At 41.9% G+C, this 26,684-nt stretch overlaps 1 protein-coding gene across 3 annotated transcripts in view; it reads right to left on the reverse strand.

Annotated features, from left to right (window-relative positions):
• The window catches only part of SYNE1 (spectrin repeat containing nuclear envelope protein 1), a 2,173,401-nt gene that overhangs the window by 1,196,309 nt on the left and 950,408 nt on the right, over positions 1–26,684 (reverse strand). For all 3 annotated transcript variants that reach the window (XM_044089035.1, XM_044089189.1, XM_044089105.1), the window contains one exon: positions 22,531–22,687. In XM_044089035.1, the coding sequence (XP_043944970.1) occupies positions 22,531–22,687 (157 nt within the window). The remainder of the gene's footprint in view (positions 1–22,530; positions 22,688–26,684) is intronic.

Below are 26,684 nucleotides of genomic sequence, written 5' to 3' on the forward strand. Positions count from 1 at the left end.
CTGTTTTTATATTTGTTTTACCTTCTACTGCTTACCTAGAGCAAGCTTTAACTGTTTTCATAGTTATTTACTGCATTTTTTATTATCTGCACTTAAAAGTACATTTTAGTTGAAATTAGTCTAATTCAAGTCGAAAAGTGTTTGCTTGCTGTTTAATTTAATTGTTTGGCTGCCCACTAAAGTGTGCTAGCCTGTACTACTGACTTATTGCCTTTTCTGCATTTCTGTGTGTTTCTATTTAAAAACAAAAAAAAAAAAAAAAATCCTTGTTTTCCTGCCTCTCCTAAACTAGTTAGACCAGTTTACAGGCCTTGCTGTATCCTGGGCTGTGTTGTAGTTCCTGTGTTGTCCATTGCCTTACTTGGATAGAAGGAAGTTTCTTAGCTCACCAGTGGGAGTGGGGAGCCTTGAATAGCCTACCTGTCCTTGAGGGAAGTGACCTCAGCACAAGAAGCTGTAGTAATTGGTCATTTTGGACCATTTCTAGCTCTTTTGAAGTTCCCTGGTTAAAATCTGCCTCTGGCATTTTTTTGAAGCCATATTGCGACACAGCTCCACGTGGTCCTGTTGAGGCTTCCTGGCTACAGAGAACTGAAAAAAAGCGACTGCTTTCCTGATTAAGTATCCTGCTGTTTTTTATATTTGTTTTACCTTCTACTGCTTACCTAGAGCAAGCTTTAACTGTTTTCATAGTTATTTACTGCATTTTTTATTATCTGCACTTAAAAGTACATTTTAGTCGAAATTAGTCTAATTCAAGTCGAAAAGTGTTTGTTTGCTGTTTAATTTAATTGTTTGGCTGCCCACTAAAGTGTGCTAGCCTCTACTACTGACATTGCCTTTTCTGCATTTAGGGTGGAGTTGCCACTATAGCACCATCGGGCAGCGCCGGTTAAACAAGGTTAAACTATTTCTGGCTCCGTAAAGTCTGCTCTTCATTTTTCCCTTAGAACTGCTCTACTTGTAATCTAAACAGTCTATTCTCTATCTGTAAAGCTCAGCACTTGTTCCTAAAGCATTTTTTAGTCCCTTAGGACTTTAGGTCCTTTCTGACTCAGTTACACAGCAAACTTTTTCATTTCTTCTAGCATGTCAAAGGGTCAGTTGCTAGCGTCCTCTCCTGCTCAGCTGGTGAATCTGGGAATATTGAGGCAATGTTACAATTGCCTCATGTACACAGACAACCCTCTCCTCCTCCCACAAAACACAAATACATGCGAGAGATGCAACTATATAGCCAAATTGGAGGCTGAGCTCTCTCAACTCAGGACTGGCAAAACCAGACAGGAGGAGAAGGTAACCACACACACCATAAACCCAGTCTCACATAGAACTATCACAACTACAAATCAAACACATAAACACACAAAGACAAACTCGGAGGCACTGCTCAAAAATCTACCAAAACAGCAGAGGCCTCCAAAGCAGACACTCAAACAACTGCCACCTCATGACATAACACAAGCAACACATAGATCACAAAGTCAGTGTGCAAATCAGTCACAGCCCTTAAGGCCAAACACAATGCCAGACACACTTGTCATAGGTGACTCCATAGTCAGACACACTGACGTCCCACTCACCAGACTGAACAAGGAGAGGGTCACAGTAAGCTGCCTGTTGGGCGCTAGAATCCGCCACATAACACAAGCACTCAGGTCACTCCACAGCAAGTACAAGTATGACTCAATCATTGTCCATGCCGGTGTGAATGACCTGAGAAGTACCTCCCTGGACTACATGAAAAGAGACATAGAGGAGCTCTCAGATTATGTAGCCCAGGCTGGTATGACCCTGACCCTGAGCAGTATCCTACCTTCACCAAGAATGATGCCACAATACAGAGACAAAATGATCAGTTTTAATAATTGGCTTAATTTCTGGTGTCATTCTCAGGGGATCCAATGTCTGTCTGCCTGGAATGACATGCTTGACAAGCCACGCTGCTTCGCAAGGGACAGCTTGCACCTGTCACCCCTGGGTTTCCGGATATTGGCAAAGGCTCTTGCCACCCCCATAGTGCCTTTTTTAGACAAGGCTCAAATTCTAAACCCACCGCCCTAGAAAACAATAATGGAAAAAAACTAAGGGTAATGCTGCTCAATGAGTCTAAATCTCAAGATGCACGCCCTCAAAGCCCTCCTCAGTATGGAGAACATCGATGTCTGTGCTCTGACTGAAACCTGGTTCAAGGCTCCTGAGGGCACCCCGGCACTATCAGGTTTTATCTCATATCATGCGTTCCGGCCCCAAAACCCGGACTGTACCACTAAAGGAGGGGGTGTATCCATATTCATCAAGGATACCCACACCTCCAGGCTGGTGGCAACTCACGAAGCATCAGAGACCATTCAAGTGCAATTAACCATAGGCAAAACTGCTCTACAGTTTGTAGCATGTTACAGGCCACCCTCTCAAACTCAGGAACCCCACACAGCCTTCCTGAAGACACTGGAGAGTATAAATGTCTCTCCAAACACCATCATATTGGGTGACTTCAACTACCCAAACATAGACTGGGAACATTACTCAAGCCCCAATACCCTAGCCCAAAGGTTCTTGGAGTTCATAAACTCAAATGCTATGGAACAACTTGTCACCATTCCCACAAGAGGTGAAAATATACTAGACCTGATCATCACAAACATGGGGACAAAATGCTCCACACCGGAAGTATATCCTCATTGGTGAGATCAGACCATAAACTAATCTCACTGGAGATCCACATCCCGCCCCCACCCCAACAAAAAAGACCACAGTGAAGAACTTCTCAAAAGCCAACTTCACACTTCTTAAGACTGGTGTGGTATCCTTCAAGGCCCCTGAGCCATTGGAAACCACAACCCACGCTGCTGAATCCCTTACAAATGCTTTCTACGAGCACCTCCAGGATTGCATGGATCAAGCAATCCCAAATAAAACCAAGACCCTTTCCACCAAAGGCAAGCACCCGATCTGGTGGAACCAAGCCATAAACAAACTTTACAACAAGAGGAGAAAGCTACTACAAGATAGAGCAAAATCCCTAAAAGGGAAGACATCTCTGATCAATACTAGTAAAAAACTACGATCACTCATAAAATCATCCAAGGCCAACTTTGAGAGAAAAATCGCCAAGGACTCAAAAGACAATCATAAGGCCTTCTTTAGCTATGTTAGAAATCTGGGTGGAAACTCCCAGATATGCTCAGAATTAGTCCAAAATGATACAAAAATCACTGAACCCACAGACATTGCAAACATACTGGCAGACAGGTTCAGTGCAAATTTCTCCCTCCCCCCCAAAAGGAGAAATATCTATCCTAACAGAGTGTAGCCTCCCAATCATCTCAAATGCCCAGGTGAGAGCTGCTCTCTCTAAAGCTAAAAACACAGCATCAATGGGACCGGATGGTGTCCCCAACTGTGTGCTACACGAACTCAATGAGGAACTAAACCCACACATAAGGCTGCTGTTTAATCTTAGCCTTACCATAGGATACGTACCCAAAGAGTGGCATACGGCAACTGTGGTCCCACTCCACAAAGGCGGTGCTTCTATGGACCCTGGTAATTACCGCCCCATAAGCTTAACAAGCCTGGTCTGCAAAGCTATGGAGAGGATCATAATGGAACTCATAAATAAAGACATAGGGGACCTACAGACATTGGATCCTACCCAATTCGGCTTTGTCAAGGGCAGATCATGCCTCTTGAACTTGGTCGACTTTTTTGAAACAGTCACCAAGGCCATTGATGAGGGTAAGGCAGTTCACACAGCCTACCTTGACCTAGCAAAAGCGTTTGACACAATACCCCACTCGGGTATCATAGAAAAGCTCACCAGCTTAAATGTAAACCCATATGTCACAAGATGGGTTGCAAACTGGCTCAAGGACAGAACCCACAGGGTTAGAGCTGCTGGTGCCATATCAGACTCCAAGCCGGTCACAAGCGGTGTCCCACAGGGCTCAGTCCTGGGCCCCCACTTGTTCGGCATCTACTTTTCAGAAGTGCAGGCAAACATAGGAGGATTGTGGCTGACAAAGTTTGCAGATGACTGCAAACTGGGCACCATAGTTGAAAATCCATCAGACACAGATATCCTTCAGAGAGGTCTCATAGAAATGGATAACTGGTGCCAGAGCCATGGCCTTAAGCTAAACGCCAAAAAATGTATAGTCATACCCTTTGGTAAAAACAAGGTAACCCCAAGTTACCACATAGGTGGCAATCCATTAAGCACAGAATAGGTTATCAGGGACCAGGGGACCCAAGTTGACAGTAACCTTTCTTTTGACACTCACATTGCCAAAGTGGTTAGGAGGACCTTCTACATTGCCCACCTGATTATGAAGGGATTCACATCCAGATCAAGGGAGGTCATTGTTCCCCTGTACTCTTCACTTATCAGACCAATGATTGAGTACAATGCCCCATTCGGAATGTATCTTACCTGACACCTGCAGCAATTGGAAAGACCCCAAAAGTTCCTCACCAAAAGGATAAAGGGGCTCAAAAATATGCCATATGCTGCCCGACTGAAAAAACTCCAGCTCTATTCAGTCGCATACCGTCTGCTCAGAGGTGACCTGTGCCTAACATACAAGGCCATGTCAAACCCGGAATTAATGGACATGCTCCACCTCAAAAAATCCAAATCCACCAGAGCCACAAGAGCAAGAGACTTAAACCTCAACACGGATATAAATAGGACGTGCTGGAGGGACAGATTCATCACCCAGAGACTCCCTATGCTGTGGAACAGAATCCCGGTCCATGTGAGACAGAGCACCTCGCTGGCTCTGTTCAAGAGGAATCTTGACCAGTAGATGGGAGATCATAGGTTTACCCTGGGGATCATCTCTGTATCACTGCTGGACAGAGGCACGGCAAACTAATGGGTATAGTATTCTTCAACCTAAGGGGTGATGAAAGCCACACAACTCTGGCTAGGCTTATAAATGCCCTAGGGCAGATAGCCTAGTATGAACCTATGAACCTATGTTTACTCCTTTTACTGTAACGAACAATGCATCTGACTGTCCATTGCTGATTATGAATATTTATGCTTCATATCTTTGTGAACTACTTCACTTGAACATTGTATCATGTACGAATTTCCTGTATCGCACAGTCAATACATAGTTTTCTGCTGCATTGCTTTTCATGTGCCTCTGTGAGGGTATATTACATTAGAATGTTGCATTACATTAGCAATTGATGAAAGCACATTTCTGTTCTGTTTATGTGTATTTTCAGGAGTAACATACCGATGCAAGTAGCCATTTTAGTAATGCGGTTCATATCTTTGTGAGTTATTGTAACTGAACCGCATATTATGAAATGTCTCAAAAAACTACATAGTGCCTGTTGTGTTGCTTTGCAGCTGACTCTATGCCATGCAGTATTTCAGCTTTCCAGTATATGCATGGTTTTATGGGTTAACATATACAGCACAAAAACTCTTATTATGGTTGTGGCAAAGTACTCTAAAGGTCACTTTTGTTTCCTGAATATATGCGACTGGCTCATGTGTTTCACTCCTGAACTGATATTTGTGATGGTTCTAAGGCTGTATTTTTTTTTTTTTTGGAAAAGTGTCAGACAATTACAACCATGTATTCTTTGACTTTTAGCTTCTCTTCCTGTAACGTTTAGTTCCTCAGTGTTTAACCTGCAATGTCTGAATGACGTATGTCAAAGGTTTTAGCAAGCCACATTAAAGTTAACTTTTTGCCTAAGACTTGGTTGGGCATATATATATATATATATATATATATATATATATATATATATATATATATATATATATATATATATATATATATAGATATATGGATATAGATAGATACAAATACAGATATAGAATCAGAGAGATAGATATAGAAATATAGAGATAAGTGCATTGTTTTTCACATGCCTCTGTGCAGCTATATTACATCAGAATGTTGTATATCATTGCATTTTTCAGGTGTGATTTCAAGTGTAAAGTAACACAGCCACCACCAAAGATGCCATCTGTTGAGAAAGCAAGCAGCATTTACCTGTTGGGTGAGGAAACTGACTCCGAAGGTTGTAGCAGTGATTCAGACAATGGTATGCACCTTGAGGCACCACATAATGCCATCCAGAGTGAGGATAATGATTATGACACAGAGGATGATATTCCGCTTGCACGTCTGCATGAAAAGGCCATTCCTGTGATACGAATGATGCCCCCGTGCCCACCATTGCTGAAAGACCACTACGACATGCCAAAGCAGACCTGACCTGTAAGTATGACACTGACCATGACAGTGAGGATGAGGTGCCACTGCACACCTAACGAAAGGTAGCCACACACAATGGCCACCCAGTGCACTCAGACTGTGATGCAGACGATGACATGCCATTGTCTGTGTTCAAGAAAGCACGTGTTATGACTGACACAACTATGTAGGCCTCCACAGTGCATGGCACTGCAAGTGCCTACAAGGGTGTGGATGTGCCTTCAACTGTGCATGACGTGGAAAGTAGTCCAGAGTATGGTGACTGGGATGGAGAAAATCCACTATATATGAGTCCAAATAGCTCCTTGTCAGGCAATGATATGGTTGTACCTCAGCAGGGAACATGTGTTAGTAGTTCACTACCAACTGCATGCAGTACAGTTGCTACTGACATTAAGGGAGCACCATCTCTCAACCCTTCAGCCCTTTCCAATCACAATGGTTCCAACGTGACCCAGTCCGGTACACCGAGCATGCCCACTGTGTAAGATCACGTGGGAAAAACCTCCAAACTTTACACATTGAGGAATTTGTGGGGCCAGTAGGACCAGTAAATCACTTGGGCTCAGATAGCACAGAGATGGACTTCCTGAATTTGATGTTCTCAGATGAGCTGTACACCCATATTGCTAATGAAACCAATCGCTTTGCTGCACAGAGGCAGGCTGCAGCAGGCAAGGTTGATACACTGTGGAGTCCTGTTTGCCCAGGAGACATACGTACATTTCTAGGTGTCAGAATATACATGTCTATTATACATGTTCCTGAATTCAGGCAGTACTGAGAAATGCAGCATGTATATGGTCGCTTCTCAATAGCAGAGTACATGACCAGAGATAGGTTTGAAAAAATTCAGCAATACTTCCACTGCAACGATAACAGCCTGAGGCTACCACAAGGCTCTGGGGGTCATGACAAGCTACATCACATACCGCCAATACTGGATGCAGTACTTCATGCATGCAAGACAAGTTACAATGTGCATTGTGAGGTGGCTCTAGACAAAGCCATGGTTGGCTTCCATGGACACGACATTTAGACAGTTTATGCCTGGTAAGGCTGAGAGGTATGGCATTAAGTTGTGGGTGCTGGCAGACTCGACCAATGGGTATGTACCTGAATTCCAGGTATACACTGGAAAAACGGAGCAGAATATTAAGGTTGGACTGGCACATGGAGTTGTGGTTAACTTAAATAGAATACTGATTGGCAAGAAGCATCACATTTACTTTGATAACTTCTTTACCTCTGTTCTTCTGGCACAGCAATTGCTGAAAGATGGTCCATATTGTTGTGAAACCATGCACACCAATAGGTCAGGATGGCCTCTAATATTCAACAGACAGGCCATCGGAAAAGCAGCTTGAGGCTACTACAAGCAATTGCAGGCCGGACCACTGCTAGCTACTGAATGGAAGGATAGCAAGCCAGTATTCCTCCTGTCAACTAACTGCAACCCAACCTTGCCAGTCTCCAGCTCACACAGGAGAAAGCGTGATGGAAGCAAGGCATCGGTTCCATGTCCACCAGTTGTAAACATGTACAACAGTTACATGAATGAGGTGGACCGAGCAGATGAGCTCAGGACACAGTATCCCACTGCCAGAAAGGCCCACAAATGGCGGTGTACTTGTTCTGGTTCTTATGGAATGTGGCCATGTCAATGCTTTCATTATATTCCGTGAAAGTATCAGCCACCAGCAACTGTCACGCTCTGGATGTGCTATTCCAGCAACACAGTTACAGTTCTGAAGGAACCTAGGCTTGCATCTACTTGCCAGTTACAAAAAGAGGAAAAGATGCACAGAGATTATTGTCCCAGAAGCTGTGAGCCAATTTGAGCATGGCTCTCACTTTTCTGTGAAATGGTGTAAATCAAGATGCAAAAACTGCGCCAGCAAGGGTAAACATGCTGAGCCATCATGGGGGTGCCTGACTTGCAAAGTCAACCTGTGTGTCGAATGCTTTGGCGAGTACCACGGCCATAAATTTCTTTTGGGTAACTGATGTCAGGAATGGCACATGTTGCGATGCACAAGACAAATCAAGATGTGTATGGTCTTGTGTTGGTGGATGCATTGCGGGGGGCATGTATGCAGGTCAGGGCAACAAGGTTTACATTAGCTCCTCCCTTCCACTCCTTATGGCCATTGCTGAAAGGACACATGTAAATGGAAAAGGCAGAGGTAAAGCAGAGTGCCTCACACTGCTTTTTCAGTGTACATGTGCCTTTCTGTGCCCCCATGTCAGTTAGCGGCCAAGCCCTTCAGCACCAATGCCAGGAAGGCCCTCTTCAGTCTTTTCTGCCAATTGCTCTTGTGTTGGTGGATGCATCGTGGGGGGCATACCCAGCCAGCATGGATCTTGTGATCCACCTGGATCACAGTTGGGAACTTGGAGACTCTTCAGCTCAGTCCCATAGTGTTGCTGTCCTAGGTAAGCATGGCCTTGGGGGTGCCACTGTGATGCAAGGTTTCCCTCCGGGAAAGGACACATGCAAAAAGACAAAGCCTGGGTCAGTCTTGGTCTGTTCACATGTTGTCTTGGTGTAGCTCTCCACTCAGTCTCCCTCCCTTCAGGTGTAGTCAATGTATGTAGGTCAGGGCTACAGGGTTTACATTAGCTCCTCCCTTCCACTCCTTATGGCCATTGCTGAAAGGACACATGTAAATGAAAAAGGCAGAGGTACAACAGAGTGCCTCACCCTGCTTTTTCAGTGTACATGTGCCCTTTCTGTGCCTCCATGTCAGTTAGCGGCTAAGCCCTTCAGCACCAATGCCAGGAAGGTCCCTTTTCAGTCTTTTTTGCCAACTGCTCTTGTGTTGGTGGATGCATCGTGGGGGGCATACCCAGCCAGCATGGATCTTGTGATCCACCTGGATCACAGCTGGGAACTTGAAGATTCTTCAGCTCAGTCCCATAGTGCTGCTGTCCTAGGTAAGCATGGCCTTGGGGGCCATAAATCAATGAAATGCAGCCAGTAATCCATTTAGCTAGGGCAACTTTGGAAACTGCTTGACCTAGACTTGTAGGTGAGAAGGATACAAATAGCTGGTGCAACTTCCTGTACTGCTTTGTTCTGTGAAGATAAAAATGCAATTGTCTATGAACATCCAGAATATGTAGTATGTATTCTCTTCTATTGGTGAAGTTTGGAAAAAAAGACTGGTAACTGAATATCTTGATTAATGTTAGTTTCTCCTGGCCACTTTGGACATAAAGGAAGGGTTTGTGTGTAGAGAAAACCTATCCTTATGGAAAACAATGTAAGGAGGCCTAGCTGATAGGGCCTGGAGTTCGGAAATTCTTCTTGCTGAAGTGATAGCCATCGGAAGGATAATTTTGAAAGAATGAAATTTCAAATCACAATTACTTGCTGGTTGAAAAGGTTTCTGAGTTGACACCTGTAGAACCACAGTGAGGTTCCAGGGAGGAGAGGGTCTTTTATGAGAGGTCTAAGGAGCAAGTTTCCTTTCATAAATGCTTTACATAGCCTGGAACTTGACAGAGAGGAGGATTAGTTCTGCAGCATGGAAACTGGATATTGCTGCTAATTGAAGTTTAATAGTACCAAAACTAGCCCCCTCTTTAAAAAAGAGTACTGAGGAAATGGATGGCAGAAGTAGGCACTAAAAAGGGGTCAATGCTCTCTTTAGAGGCCCAGACAGAGAAGCATTTACATTTGCTATTGTAGACTCTCTTAGTGGAAGGTTTCTTTGAAGCCAAGATGATGTCATGTACCAGGGAAGCAAGCCTGGACTGTCACACTATCACTGGAATTGGAGAAACCATACGGTCAACTTGAGGGTGTGGAGATTGGGATAATGAAACTTTGTTGGATGAGAGAGGAGGTACTGACTGGGCTCCAGTATCCAAGCAGGATATTTCAGGTGAGACCACAGGAAGGGGAACCATACCTGTTGAGGCCAGAGGGGGACAATGAGGATGACTGAACTCTTCAACCAGTTTGCTTTCCGTAGAAACGTGGGAATCAATGGGAGAGGGGGGCAGGCATAAAGGAGACCCAGGGGCCAATCATGAATTAGAGCATCTCTCAGTGAGTCCCCTAGAGGCTGCACTTGTTGTTGAGGGGGAGGCAAATATATCACAGAAAGCTGGCCCCACCGGCTAAATATCATGTTCACTACTGACTGAGTGAGGAACCACTCATGAGGAAAGAGAATGGACCTGCTGAGTCTCTCTGCTAGCACACTGGTTTTCTCCAGTATGTGCTTTTCAATTAGAAAGTGGTCTGAAGAGATCACCCATTCACAGACCCACATGGCTTCTCTGCACAATGGGTAGGAACGGGTTCTTCCTTGTTTGTTGATGTACCAGACTACTGATATGTTGTCCTTATGGTTAGCAACAGTCCCTAGAGGGAGCATATCCTGAAAGGCTTGCAACATTAGAAGGACTGCTTTCATCTCCAGGACATTCATATGCACCTTACACCTTCCCTGGTAATATCCACCCCACACCAACTGGGAGGCATCCATGGTCACTATGGCTATTGGAGAGGGAAGAGAGAAAGTACAGTTGTGTGCACTTCCACAGCATTCCTCAGAGGGACATTCTGGAAGCTGCCACCTGGACTTCTGTCCATACCTTTACCAATCATTACCACCTACATCTATTTTCTAAGGCTAGAGCAGGGTTTGCCTCTGCAGTTCTTCAGGGCATGCTGACCCATTCCTAGCTCCCACAGGTGATGACTGCAACAGTGAAATATAAAGAACATAGTACAGTTGTGTACACTTACCATAAATGTAGATGTTCAAGTGTATTCACTGTTGCAGTCCTGGTTTCCCAGCCTCCTTCCCCCTTATATCTTCTTTCTTTAGGGAGACATAAGTTACTAATGGTGGCTTTTAGCCAGTAGGACCACCTTACCATATTTACAGGTTCTTCTGACTGGTTAGGGCAAGAAAAACTGATGTAATGCATCAGCTGCCTTCCTTTATAGCACTGACGACCTAATGTCAGACAACAAGCAACAGCAGCCGACGTAGAAAAAACTTGACTCTGGTATTCATCCAGCCAAGGGCTACCACAGCAAGGATAACCCACAGATGATGACTGCGTGAAACACGAATATCAGCCTTCCCAAAATTAGATCATTTGACTGTATCCATCATCAAATGTGTCATTTGCAAATTAGAGTGAACCTGATGGGGAGAGATAGAGGCTGGTAAAGAACAGACCATTGGACTGCTAAGGACTGCTAAGATCCACTGGAGAATTCACATGAAGAATCTTGCTAGAGGAATTAGAATAATGGCAGCTGACAATGATCTCAGACCATGCAACACTAGTTTTGCTTGTGGGGACGGACGACATAGTAAGTCCCCCATTTGATTTCTCTGAGATATGATGCAGTGAAGAGGTAGTGAAGCCACTTGGTTTGTCATATTCAGATGAGTTCCTATGAATTCTAGATCTTGTACAGGAGTCGGCTTGGATTTTGCAAGATTTATTGTGATGCCTAGGGAATTGCAGATCTGGAGCAAGTAATCGCTGGCTTGCAAAAGTTGATGCCTTGTTGGGGCAGTGAGGAGCCAATCATCAAGATAGGGAAACACCTGGAATCCTTTGAGCCTCATATGAGATGCAATGACTACCATACATTTGGTGAACACCTGGGGGCTGTGATGAGCTCCAAGGGCAGAACTCTGAATTGGTAGTGAATGGCCCCCAGCCAATAGCACAGATGTCTCTTGCAGCGCCTTTCTAATTTGATGTGATAGTTCACATCCTGGAGATCTATACAGCACATCCAATCATCCTTGTGTAAAGGAGGTGGGATGGACTAAACGGTAACCATTTGGAACTTTGACTTCTTTACATACAGAGTCAGACTGCTGAGATCCAGAATTTGTCTTAGATCTGCTATCTTCTTTGGCACCAAAAAGAAGTGGGAGTAAGTTCCTAATCCTAAATGTTATGTCGGGACCTCCTGGATTACAGTTTTTAGTAGCAGCATTTGAATTTCCTAAGCTGCATACCTCCTCTGACTGGGTGGAATGTCGGGAAGTTCCTCCTGGGTCTTGGAGGTGGAAGGGACAAGGGAATGTGACAACCTCTGGATATTATGCTTAGCACACAAGCATTGTTTTTGCTGTTTGCCAGGCATATAGGTGCAGAGAAACACAACCCCCAACTGCTTCCAGAGATGGTCAGTAGGGCAGCACTTCAGAAGTGCTGATAGGGCTTGTCAGAAAAAGAAATTATGAAGCCCTGATTCTGCAGACCCCCCTCTGCCTCTGAGGTGGTGTCTATCATTGAAACCCCCTCTGCATCTACAGGAAGTGACCACACTCGGGTCCTAAAAACTCCTCTGAGATTTCCAAAACTAAGTTTTCTTCCATCCTCATTAGTTTCTAGAAAAAAATCCTCTGAGGGGTAGAAAACTTAATTCCCATGGCAGAAAGGGTCTTTCCTTCCTGTTCGCTGTGGGTAAGCTTATCTTCACCAATGATCCAAACAAAGAAGAACCATCAAAGGAGTCATTAACAAAGGATGCCTTAAAGGGTTCCATAAAATCCCATACCCTCATCCAAGCATTCTCCTTATGACTATGCCTGAACCAGCTGCTTGTGAGGTACCTTCCACAGTGTATGAGATCAACCTTATCAAAGAATTAACACTAGATGATAGAGTAGCCAGTTGAGGGAGATCTTTTTGAGGTCCTCAGCCAACATGGTCTCAGCAAGAGACTTTGAGAGTTCCTTGATCAAATCTCTTTGCAAGCAGGTAAAGTGTGCCAAATAATTTAATGATCACAGCGCAAATGTGGCTGACGCATAGACACACTTTCTGAATCTGTCATTGCCCTGGACTCCCTGTCTGGTGGATGCTCAGCTAGCTCCTTCTTAGTGCCTGCTGTCACAACAATGGCATCAACAGGGATACCTTTGCTCCAATCTGCTCTGTCTACTGGGGGGACTAGAAACTTTTCTGGATGCTTGGGGATGGGCTCGATGGTATCCGGTTCCTTCCAGGCATGGGAGGAAACTAGGTCAATACGTTTTTAGAGCAAATATTTATTGAAAATGATGATGAAATTCTTTTGAAAGAAAAACTGTTATACAAAGAGTCTGTATTTATTCTTAAATGTGATACTTTGGTCCCTATGGGACTGAAGGTTAATTGGAAGTATTTTATTTAATTGTTTGATTGCATTATTGATTGATTAAGCTTGTGTTTTTTATATAAAAGGTAGCACATTTTTAGCTGATTTTTTTAACTCCTGGAAGGTTTTGTACCAAGGTGCTAGAGAATAAAATACTTTTTGGTCTGAACCAGTGGTCTTGATTAGGTCAATAAGTTTGTCTGCCAGGGTGTCACCCAATACGCAGATGGGCCTGCCCCAAAATCCTCCAAAAAGACGAACTCCTCAGTAGAAGCAGGCTGGGAAAAACACCCACCTTTCTGTTTCAGGATTTCCAGGATGTCTGCAAAGGAGATGTCATCAAGTGGTGATCTAGGGGATCCCTCTCCTTCATCAAAATCAGTCTCCTCAGTCAGGTACTCCATCGGGGAGTAAATGTGCTCCCTCTTGCACATCTTCTTTAAAGGAACCTCCTCCATGTGGTGTTTGGGGGAAGTATCAGAAGAATGGGGAAAACCCTCTGGGGAAAGAGTGTGGAGGCTTCCTAGGTTAGGCTGACCTGAAGGAGTAGGAATGATGGGCTCAGTGTTTGGATCCGATGCAGGGCACAGGATAAGATCTGAAAATGTGCCAGGATGGAACTCTATGCAATGAGAAAGCCGTTTACACGCTGAAGGACCTGGGAAAATCCTTCTTAATCTCCCTAGAGCCAAGGCAGCAGAGAATGAGAAGTCGGGGCCCACCCCAGATCTAAGCCCTCAAGACAGAATTGGACCCAAGCTGTTGAGGGTCGAGGCATCAAGAGGCAGGAATTGATCCAACAGTGTCTGAGCTGAACCCAACCTGCCAGACCTGATACTGATCTCTTGGATCTGAGACCTGCTTGGATTCAACGGCATCAGAGCTGGTTAGGGACGTTGCTGCAGTCGAAGAAGGGGGTTTCCTCTGATCTGACACCAACTGCCTTGGACATCCAGGATCCTGGGGCTCAAAAACCATGGATCAAATTGGAGAAGGAGACTTTATAGGCTAAACAGGGCACTCATCGATCCAAAAGGGGAGGGGATGGAATTGGCAAGATCACCACCTAGATCTGAGCCCTGAGGAATTTCCACATCATCCTGTCCACATTGGCCTCCATCAAGCTCCAAGAGGATCTGAAAGAAGTTGAGGAAGCAGGCCTGAAATGTCTGGTTTGAATTTGAATCAATTTGGTGGGCATGGCAGGTGAGACAGGCTTTAACATTAACCGAGGAGATAAACTCCTAACTGTATGATCTGAGGTCCTAGGATCCGACCTCAGAGTCGAAGCAGGATGAGAACCACTGACTTGGATAATATTAATTGGATCCGAGGGATCGATGGATCTGATCGGGAGGTGACACTCTTTAGATCTGAAAGAGTCAGATCCAAAGCTCTTTGGAGTTTTTCCAGAAGCTCTACAGATGCTACCAGGGACACAGACAGAGCTTGCTTTTTTGCTTCCTTGGAGCCTTGAGCTTTGGGGGAGGTTGAGCCCCAGATTAAGAAAGAGATGAACGAAGAAGCAACCCTTTTAGAATTAGCTTATTGTGCCAAGCAGAAAGGACGTGAGGGTTGAATGCAGCACAAACAAACTGGGCCTTAAGATGGTCTGGCCCAAGTAATAATCACAATCCCGACTGGCTTGCTCAATGGCAAGCTATACATTTGGAGATGAGCTTCAAATATATGCGTCTGCTAATACAGTATTTCAAACTTGAAGAGGAAAATATAGCTAAATTAATAAGAACCAAACAAGTGGAACTAGAGCAGATGGAACTATCAGAAGCTAATGTTAGCAAGCTGGAAACTTTACAGTTTAATTTAAATATGTATGAAGGGAAACTAAAAGATCAGAAAATTCAGAAATTGTCTAGAGATGTCTCAGATTTTAAACAAGGCCATATGTTTCAGTGGCCGAGAGAAAATAAACACGAGAGAGAAAGGAGAGGTGTAGAACTGAAAAGGAAGCCAGAAAATCAAGGAAATCATATATCTATGTCCACAATGGAGAAAGGCAACATGAGGAAAGAGATGATGGTAATAGTTAATACCTTGCAAAATGAAATTCCACAAGCTTCCCTAGAACATTTGACGCCAGGGAATATGGGGAATCCCATTGATATAGGTGCCAAACCTAAACAAGGAGCAGCACATTTGCCTGTTTCTCATAATCTTCCAATTTTTCTGAAATAGAGCTGGAAATGAACTCCCAGAACATTGAGTCAAGACAGGAAAAGAATAAAGATGTAACAGCAGAAGAACCTATGCTAGTAGTAAATCTTTTGGATATTCCTTTAAGTATAGAACAATTACAACTTTTAAATAGAGGTTTAACATTCATTCCCCCTCTGTCTTTGGACTTGAGTAAGTTTGTTATAAAAGCCAAATACCTTTGGGAAAAGTGTTTCTTTAAAGAACGTATTTGATAACCAAGAAAGTGAATATATGAAAACCTACAGAAAATCAAGTATATTTCTGCCTACCAATCAACCTGCAGTAGATTTGTTCATTAGATTATGTGAAAATGAAGTAGAAAGTATTAGGCAAAGGAAAATTCAGTGAAACATTTTCACAATATTACTTTAAAAGAAAAAGAAGCATTATCTGAACTGCAAAGAATGGAAGATATAATAATAAAACTGGCTGATAAAGGAGGAGCCATAGGGGATTTAAATTCCCTATGGTACAAAGAAGCAATAGGTCAGATGTTAACAGATTCTAATACCTATAAGAAAATAACAAAGGTTGAAATGGAAAAGAAAGTACACGGTGTAAAGAGGTAGACTATATGATTTACTGATGGAAGGACAAATAAAACAAGATCTATATGATTTTTTTTAAACATCACATCCAACTATACCGTTTATAAGCGGACTACCAAAGATACACAAAGATGGCCAAAATCCCCCCCTCCACCCTATTGTGGCAGGGAGGAAATGGGTAACAGAAACATTATCAATCTATGTAGAAAATGAACTTAAAACCATGTTACCCCAAGCCACTATAGTACTTAAAGATACAGGATATTTCTTAAGCAAACTAAAAATCGTATCAGAAGAAGAAGAATATACAGAACTTCTATTGGTAACGATAGATATTTGCAGTTTATTTACCTCTATCCCAAATGAATATGGGATAGATGCCATCAGAACTATAACAACAAGAAAGAAGAAAGATAATGTTGAACTGATATGTTCATTATTGTAACTGATATTAGAAATCCACATATTTACTTATGATGATGGAATCTACTGGCAATGCTGGGGAGTAGCGATGGGTACTCCCTGCGCGAATAGCTATGCCAATCTCGTACTATTCCAATGGGAGGTAGAAAATATATTCCATCCAAACAACCAATGCCTACAGAATATAAAGTACTATGGTCATTTTGTGGATGACATCTTTCTTGTTTGGAAAGGTGATGTTAACCAACTAGAATTTTTTATGCAGCATTTACATCAAACCACCAATTTTCTAAGTTTCACCATGCAGCATTCTAATTGTAATATAGAGTTCTTAGATGTTCAAGTGCTCTTGGAACCTGAGAAAGGTTTTTCAACATCTATATACAGAAAGAACACCTGGAGGAATCACTACTTATACAAAAGCAGTATGCATCCTAGGCATATTAGAATGAAATAACAAGGACATCTCCAGGCTGTTTACCAATGATGCAGATTTTGAAAGAGAAGCTAACAGACTTCACAATTGCCTAATGCAAAGAGGCTATACACAGAAAGAAACCACAGTTACAACTGAATGACTGAATGATATAAGAAAGAGAAAAGGGAAACCTTTCTTTTGGAAAGAAACTAGGACAGGAGAAGAAGTTACCAGCTATGAATCAGTCCATTACCCCAAAAGTGGCCAACTAAGATTAATTTTAACATATAGTAATGATTGCTCCAGGATATGTGATATAATGAGAAAATACTGGCCAGTTCTTACACAAGATGAAAAACTATGTAATATTGTAGGGACAGAACCAAAGTTTACATTTAGGAATAAAAGAACTTAAAAAGTACAAAGATTGTCATCCTAAAAGTAAAACCAATGCCAAGGAAGAGGTAATAAGATGTGGAAAATGTACAGCTTGCAGAGTGATTGACACCAGCAATTTTTTCTTTTCGGCATCCAGTAACACGAATTGAATATACATTTGCTTGTAATGCGAACTGCAACACACCACATATTGTTTATCTGGCAACCTGTTTATGCTGTCCAGCCTACTATGTAGGCAAGACTGATCAACCCTTCAAAAATAAAATCTTGAGACATCTTAGGGGCATACAGAATAAAGATGTTAAACTAGCCAGCCATGTAGTAGAGAATCCAGAACATTGTTTCAATTTTAAAGTGACTGAATGTACTCATATAAGTGAGAAGGAAAGTGATATAAGCAATAGTTTGGATAAAAATAAAATTAAATGGATTATTAACTTAAGAGCAGATCGGCCATCAGGCTTAAATGCCGTAGTTCCGCTCAAACCTATTTTAAAAGATAGATGATCCAGGATAGGCTACAAATGAGGTGTGTGTTTCTGAATGAAACATGATTGGATGACCCAGGTAGATAGTAATCTCTCCTTTGACAATCATATTGCCAAAGTAGTTAGGAAAGCCTTCAATGTGGCCCATCTAATTACTAAAGGGTTCACATCTAGAAATAAAGAGGTTATAGTGCCCCTCTACTCGTCACTCATTAGACCCATCATAGAGTACAATGCCCCATTTGGGATGTACCTCACAAGATACTTACAACAGCTGGAAAGACCAGAAAAGTACCTCACCAAGAGGATTACTGGCCTCAAACATATGTCCTATGCAGCCCGACTGAAAAAACTCAGGCTGTACTCAGTGGCATATTGCTTACTCAGAGGTGATCTCTGCCTGACTTACAAAGCCATGTCCAACTCAGAATTGATGGACATGCTCCACCTAAAGAAATCCAAGTCACTTTGAGCCATGCGCTCTAGTGAGCTAAACCTCACCACGACAATAAATAGAAATGCTGGAGGGATATATTCCTGTCACAGAGACTCCCCATGCTTTGGAAAGAAATTCCAAATTACATCAGGCAGAGCCCCTCACTAACACTCTTCAAGAGAAACCTTGACAAGTGGATGGGTAACAGAAAATACACCCCTGGGATCACTTCATTGGCTCTGCTTGACAGAGGATCAGTTAATTAATCAATGGGGTGGCGAAAACCGACACACTCTGGCTAGGCTTATAAATGCCCTCAGGCAGATAGCCTAGTACCTACCTATGAACCTATAATATGATGATAGGTTGGAGAGAGGGCGATGGCTCTTCCAAGGATCCTGATTGGTTATAGGTTATTTTATCAATGAAAAGAGGGTTCTAACTTTTATGACCTGAAGAAGGCAAAGCCGAAAGCCGCTTATCACACTGATAATGGAAGAACTCTTTATATGGTTTTAAATTACTGCTTTTTATCTTTTGGAATAAAGGAACTTTGAATTTTAAATCAGCCGTGGTGGTATTGTTTTGGACTTTTCTCACATTTTTATGCAGGTTTTGGTCTGGAGTTTAGTCTCTTTTAGATCTGAAACTCAAGTTATGCACTTAATGTAACATCAGATCTGTAGAAGTAGGACCACCTTTCATAACTCATAGGACTAATGCCCTCTCTCTGTCTCTGAGGTCAGCTATAGTTTATGCTGCTTTGCAAAGGTGCTCACAAATTTCATTGAGAGCAGAAGTTTTAACAAAAGCTACTGAAGTAGACAGAGCTGTAGTAGTATGAGTTATAGAAAGTACAGGCAGAGGCCTGTCATATATATATATATATATATATATATATATATATATATATATATAGACATCTAGATCCCCTTCATAATGTCGACTTACCATTTCATCGATGCTCAAACAGTGAGACAACAACATTGCAAGTTTACAATCATAAACTCCAGGAACATTGTATTTCCTCTCTGGGAAGGGAAGAACTTCTGGAAATGGAGAAGCCAAGAGGCAAGCTGTAGGGAATACATATCTGGGTCACACTTCCAGATGGAAGAGAGAAACAGGTTCTTTGCTGTCTCAGCATGACAGACTTCTCCAAAATTAGTGATGCAAAAGATGAGTGAATCAGATTTGCCATGGTAAATAAGAATCTATGAGGCTGACACTGGCTTTTATAGGTTTTGCTTTCTGGATAAATGCCATCACAGGAAATGAGAGAAAGCATAAATAGCTTGATCTGTTTTCTTCACAAGCCACGTAACTCCACTAATACCAGGATTAGGTATATAAATCTACACCAGCAAATAAATAAAATGTGTTGGAGAAAAACATTTATTACTCAACACCTACCTCTAGTCTGGAGCAAACTTCGCCTGCAAGTTTTACAAAGTGATTCACTAGCGTCCTTCAAATTAAAGTGGGATAATTGGATAGGTACCCATTAATTTACTGCAAGACTAACATGTTGCCCTTACTGAGAAAGAAAGGCACATTGTGAGCTTGGCTATTAGCAGGACTTACATATTCTTGTGGTTCAATTGCCTTTTATTTCCTAAAATCCCATGATCTTAAAGGAGTGCAGTCTGTATCAATGGGCTACAACATCACTCATGGGTCTCTCATCCATTAAAGAAAACAGGAAAAAAAACACTGATCTTGGTGTTCGAAGGAGATGTAAACAAGTCACAGCAGGAATTCCTGACTTTTGAAAGGTTTTCTTTGCTACAAAAGAGCTGAAGGTAACTTAATTAATAATATTAGACACCTGATCAGCTGGTTCATAAAGGAACTGGACTCCCAAGGAATATGACATGCAAACTGAAAACTGTTGATGGGCAAGGAATATATCCATAGTACTGCAGGTTCCCAGTGCAGGGTATAGGATTGAGTTCTCATCTGCTTGTTAATGTACCAGGAGACTGCCATGTTGTTCATTTGTGTGGTCAGAGCTCCTGATGGCAGAGTCCTGGAAGCTTTGTGGATAAGAAGGATTGCTGCCATCTCTAGTGTGTAGATATGCAGTGAGAGGTTTGACAACATCTACAAAACTTAGCTGTATGCGGACATCGTGGCCATGGTGATTGTCCCCATGGAATGGGGAGATAGAAGGGACTGCCTAAAGATATGCTGTTGGCATCCATCTACCACAGCAAATGTCATTTGCATGTCTGAGTTATGTGGAATTTGTGTTCCACTGAATCCACATGAGATCATTAGACCCAAAGGTTCCACTAAAGGGATCTTATCTACAATCTTCCATGAAAGCTTATCAGAATGGATAACATGATAAGACTCACGATCGTAGAACAGAAATCGTAGACTGAAATATCTATCCTCTGTTAATAGGAGGTCTCACTCCACATAACTGGGTGTCAGGCACTTTTGAGGGCTGCAGCCAAGACTTGGCTACATATAAGTTATCCCCAGGGACTGGATTTAAGTTTTCCATAGGAATTGGAACAAACTAGCACAGATTCTCTCACTGTCCAGTCTGCACCTATGAACCAGAGCATCCATCATGTATCTAGCTGACCTTTGAATTAAGTGGATATGTTATGGAAGGGATAGTAAGAAATAAGTTGTCCAAATATGGGAGCACTGACAACCTTTGGGCACAAGTACACCATAAAAACAGACATGCTTTTGGTGAACACGCCAACAGTCCCTTGTACTGACAGGTAGAGGAATAAGCAAACTCTGACTTCAGAGGGCAGTATCGGATATGGTCTCAAGATTGCTGCTGTCCTCCTATAGATTTGCTGAGAATCCTGGCCATGACTAAGATTGCAATAAAAATTTCACAGGTTGGATGAGCCTTTTCCACAGTTCTCTTTATGTTTTTCCTTTTATATCTGGTGTTGCCAGAGTTCTGGAAAACTTGCACAGTTTAATACATAGCAAGTCATATCCTTTCTGTGCACTCTCAGGTCTTCACAAGAAATTTTAGAGATTTTAGTGAGGCCACTATCAACAAAATGGAAAAAGTAGTACAACACTGTCACTAAAGCACAGTGGACAACCAGAGGAGAATTAACTGAAACAGCTGAAAGAAAGTGCTAAAGTTAAAACAAGATGGCTCATCCAGTGACACTAAAGGACATTTATCATTATATGAGCAACATCTTCCCTATTTACTGTAAAGGTTTCATGACCGAATCAGTCAGAATCTATACAGAATAATGTTTACTTTTTTAATGGTTTACTACTTCAGGACTCTTTTATTTGCTTTATTTGCTTTGTCTTTAGAATTTTGTTAAATTATGGCCTTTGTTATCAGATTTCTAATTCCTGTGATCCAGATCATGGGGAAACTGGTCTGTGCCAAATCAGTCCACTTAGTAAGATAAGAAATATATACATACGTGTGTGTGTGTGTATATATATATATATATATATATATATATATATATATATATATATATAGATATATATTTATACATATAAATAAATCCAGTACGTTTGTAAAGTTACATTCCATGAACAGTTGTGAAATATCTGGACACATCTTAGATTCTCAGCTCTCCATGTTTAATTCTTCCTGATGTCAATCCATAGCAAGTCAGATTATTTTTTAAAATCTGTAGGTGCCTTGCACATTTCATCCATTTTTAACATGCACACTGTATAATATGTTGTGTTGTGTAACTATTAATAGTTTACATAAAGTTTCTACAAAAAGACTCCAACGTTTTTAAGAATGCACTATGATTTCAAATAGTTCTATGTAACTTAAGTATTGATACAGCAATAGTACAAAATGATTAATCAGGTCCATATTTCACAAATAATGAGAATGAATAAAAAGCTTGATTTTTCTCCCAATCTGGGTCCTGAATGCTGTTTTACAATACCGACAAATGTAAAGTTCTAAAAATCTGCAAAGCTTGTAAAGTAATATCGCCTACAAATAGATGCTCGTAAAACATATACTACACAATTCTTCTGGAAATCTGCATGCTGTGTGGGACAAGTCCTTTACAAAACCTCTACATAGAAACACTTTCAATGACAGATTTTGAAATAAATGACAAATGCAATTACAGTGAAGGAAATTCTGTGAAAAGCAGTCCAGTCAGCACTTCTGACACCAAAGATTCACACTAAGCTGTTCCCACCTCCTGAAGTACGTACTGACTGTAAAACGAGTATGCTTACCATTTGTTCTTGATCTTGCTTTATGGTATCTTGCAGCAAACTAAATTTTGTGTTAAGCTCTTTAAGTAAATTGTCCCATTTCATTTTCATCTGGTCTTCAGATGGCTTCCCCTGTCCAAACTTTAAATCTGGATGTAAGTGATTGGGTTTATCTTTTCTGTAAAAGAACAAAACACAAGACAGTAATTTAATGCCTTATACAGTAGACACTTTGGTAACTTTATTGGAGCTATTTATTGCCTGTAGATCACATTTAATTACTATGAATAGTTGATTCTTAACAATTAAACAGCATTTTATCAGCATTTACACAATCACAATGACTCACTAACCAGAGTAGAAATTAGTAATAATGCCGGAATGGCTGAAGATATATAGGGTATAAGAAGATGCAAACTACCTGTTCAATTAGAGCAGAGCTATAAAAACTAATGAGCAGCCTTTTTGCCTTCACATAGTTTTATGGCATATGTCAACTAACCAAAAGAAAAAAGGGCCATATTTTCTCCCTTGCTTTGTACTCTGGTCCTTCCTGCATGTTCATCAGTATGTACCATCTAAGCCACAGGTTTCAATATATCTGTCATTCAGGGACATCCCTGATACTGCCATTAGACTTTGCTAAGTTTGCGCATTACAGCTGTCATTGGCAACAAAACAGGGGTTAAAATTACTAAACAATACTAGTAATAGAACATTAATATTCTTTGAGAATGTTGTTGTATCTTTCGGCTTTTCCCGGTTAGGGGTCGCTACAGCGGAACGCCGGTCCGCTAATAATTGGCAGTAGATTTTTACGTACCGGCTTGCCAGCCCTGACGCACAACTTTCAACTAAGGTACGCCCATTCACGCATGTCTCCACACAGAAGACACTTTAGCTGAGAATCGAACAGGACAACGTCTTACTGTGAGGTGACAACGCTACCGCAGCACCACCACCGCAACTTTGAGAATGTACTATAGTACAAATCAGTTTTATTAATGATTTCCTATACTAATAACTACAATGTCTCACTAATTTTTGGACTTTTGACCTCATTACTCTGGGCTTTGTCTCTTCATTTTGAGTGAAGAGCTAGTCTTTAAGCTGCTAGAAGAATGACAGAATGAGGGAAGCTTCCTTATGTTTGTTCTTGTGCAATTTAGCTCTTCATTAGGCATTAAGTCTTTGTTTTTGCAAATGTAGGCCAAGTCATTTCGGGTTTCCTATTAAACACCTGCAGAATCTACTTTCCAGCACCTCCACCCTTACCATACCAAGTCTCACATTTCTTTTAATAATTCATCTACAGTCGACTTTAGTGTTCTCTACAGCATTTACTCTCCACGGTTATTACTGTTTCAAGCATTTCATGTGTGTGCGTCTCGTATTAATCATTGCAAGTAATATTATACAATATTCTGCCAGGTTTGTAATATTCTTCATATGTTCTACATGCATTACTATACTTGCTTCTGTAAGGCTATACATACCACTTCTTTGCACCATTTTTTTTTTTATTTTAATAACTAAATATGTTGACACTTCAGTAGTCGCCATCCTTTAAGGTTAAAAAAAAACATTAAGGACTGGATGATTAGAAATTCCACCTGGTTTCTGATTATGTTGTTTTTATAAAGGAATTGGAATTTTTAGAACAGACTGATGTGAGGCCTGTTCATCCACCATGTATGTGAACAGTTCCCCAACCAGATTCCCCCTGTGTACCCAATGTGTGCCTGTTAAGCGTTTACAGTTGTACAAGAGGATGGCATGGATGCAGTGCATTACCATGGCACTGTCTCTGGCCTCAGCCATTCTCATGTACTGATGAAACTCCTTACATATACCCTGCAGGACTACAACCATCTCTAATGGACTCTCCATGGCAATAGCCTGGGCCTGAACTATGTCACAGCACATCTGGTGCTGGGCAGCCAAGACCTTGTGTGTTTTTGGAACTAACTGAGATATGGATAGCGCAGTGGTGCAGCAGTAACATTGTTGCCTCACAGCAAGAGGTTTTCCGGTTTGATTCTCAGCTGGAGTGCCTTCTGTGCGGAGTCTGCATGTCCTTCCTGTGTTCGTGTGGGTTTTCTCCGGATACTCCGGTTTCCTCCCACGTTTCAAAGACATGTGTCTGGAATGTTTCTCACCAGGTTCTCCGCTGAAAATTGGCTTCATTCCAAGTCAGACTTTCCAGGTAAACAAATAACAAATAAATGTCTTCAGCTAGCAACTCTGCACAGGTGTGATAGCAGGTATTGCTAACTCTGAAAGTTTTTTCTAAATGAAGGGGTTCAGGATATGCAGAAGAAGCAAGTGTTGAGCTGCATGGAGTCCCTAAATAGTAGAATGCCATGTCCTCATTTTGATGAGTGCATGAGCCTATGTCACTGCTCATGGAAATATCCACCTGTTGTAGTGCAGGAGCATCTGCCAGTATACTTTGTGACTGCTTGTCATGAGTATGACAGTTATGCTGTCATTGTCCACAGCCATCCTACTGTCAACATTAATCTGCTGTGATAAGGCACAGAATGAGTTTGGTTCTGGCCACGATCCTGCAGGAAACTTGTAAACATGTGAACAATATGATCTGTGTCAGGTGGAATTACTTTTCATGTAGGCAGAATGACAAAACTTACCACGCATTCTCTGTAGATTTTCTGCTGCATCTGATGCTGGTGGCATACCTGATGATAAAATATGTAAGGATGACATGTGCATGTGTCATGCCCAAAACATTTCAGCATAATATAGTAAAATGAGCTACATGCTACCTTCCACACTCTCCAGCTGTGTTTGCTGCATGTGTCTGAAGGTACAGGTGTCAACACTCCCTCTAATGATGCCAGTAGCATCCTCATTTGCATCCAAATTATCACCCCTTATAGACAGAAGGTACTCCTCATCTGGCATTATTGGCTGGAGTGTGGAAAGGCCACCACCAGTTCTGCTATAGATCATTGCATTTTCCCACAGAGTGCCTCCAGCCATCCATCTCAGGCACTTCATCTCCATCACCTCTAACTTCCTCAGATGTTCTGCCTTTACTGCCCAGTTTCTATATCATACAGTAGTGCCAGCCACACCACTATTTTGTACACCTTACGTTTCATCTTCTTTGGCATTCTTATGCCATATATTACACCTGATACACAGCACCAGTTGGCTTCAGTCCCACTGATTCTAGCTTTGATCGCCTCATTCTGACTTTTCTTCTCCTCAACCACCCCTCTCAGATACTTGAAGCTGTTAATCTTTTCCATTATGTTCTCTTCTATTGGAATTCTCATCTTCTTCTGATAATTTGCTGCCATTACAACTGTCTTATATGTACTCAGTTTCATTCTGTGTGCATTCAGTTTTGCATTCCATTCCCCAATCCTTTGCTTAAGTTTTTGCTCAGAGTCTACCTGTAATACCACATCACACACTACACAGTATGAACAGCAGTGGAGTCAGAGCTGAACCCTGGTGCACACCCACTCCCACCGGGAACCCCTCTGTGAGGCTGAAAACCTTTGTTCGTGAGTCATTGGATTCTAATACATAGCCTGCACTAATTCTATCAATGTGGGATTTCAAACCACGGCAGGACTGCCCAAATCAGCTTTCTTGGGACATTGTTATATGCTTTCTCTAAGTCTAGGCATGCCCAGTTGGACTCTTTCCTCATCTCTAACTTCTTCTCAAGTATTTATCTCACTGCATATTTTTTTTGTCAATCACACTTTTCAGAACTTTTATGCAGTGTGACAGGAATTTGATGCCTCTGTATTGCCCACAATTATGAGTGCCCCCTTTGCTCTTGAACATATTGGCACTAGTATGCTTCTTCTCCAGTCATCTGGAATATGTGTTTCTCTGCTCAATGCTAATAGTACCCTCAGGAGCCATTTCCCCCCATCTCACCCAGCATCTTTATCATATTGGCTGCGACCTCATCTGGGCCTGCTGCTTTCCCTGACTTCATTCTCTTTAGTGCTGTTCCTACTTCTTCTAGGGTGGGCGACTCCTCTTCTCTCATTGTAGGCTGTGTCTGGGGCAGTACAGCTTCTGTGGTGTTTTCTTCATTCAGAAGCTGCTGGAAGTACTCCTTCCATCTGCCTTTGATGTCCTGTGGATCGATACGAAGGGTGTTACTGGAATCACTTATGAAAGGCGTT

Source organism: Protopterus annectens, chromosome 1.part0 (genome assembly GCF_019279795.1).
Source record: "Protopterus annectens isolate FY-2018-M chromosome 1.part0, PAN1.0, whole genome shotgun sequence".
NCBI lineage: Eukaryota > Metazoa > Chordata > Ceratodontiformes > Protopteridae > Protopterus > Protopterus annectens.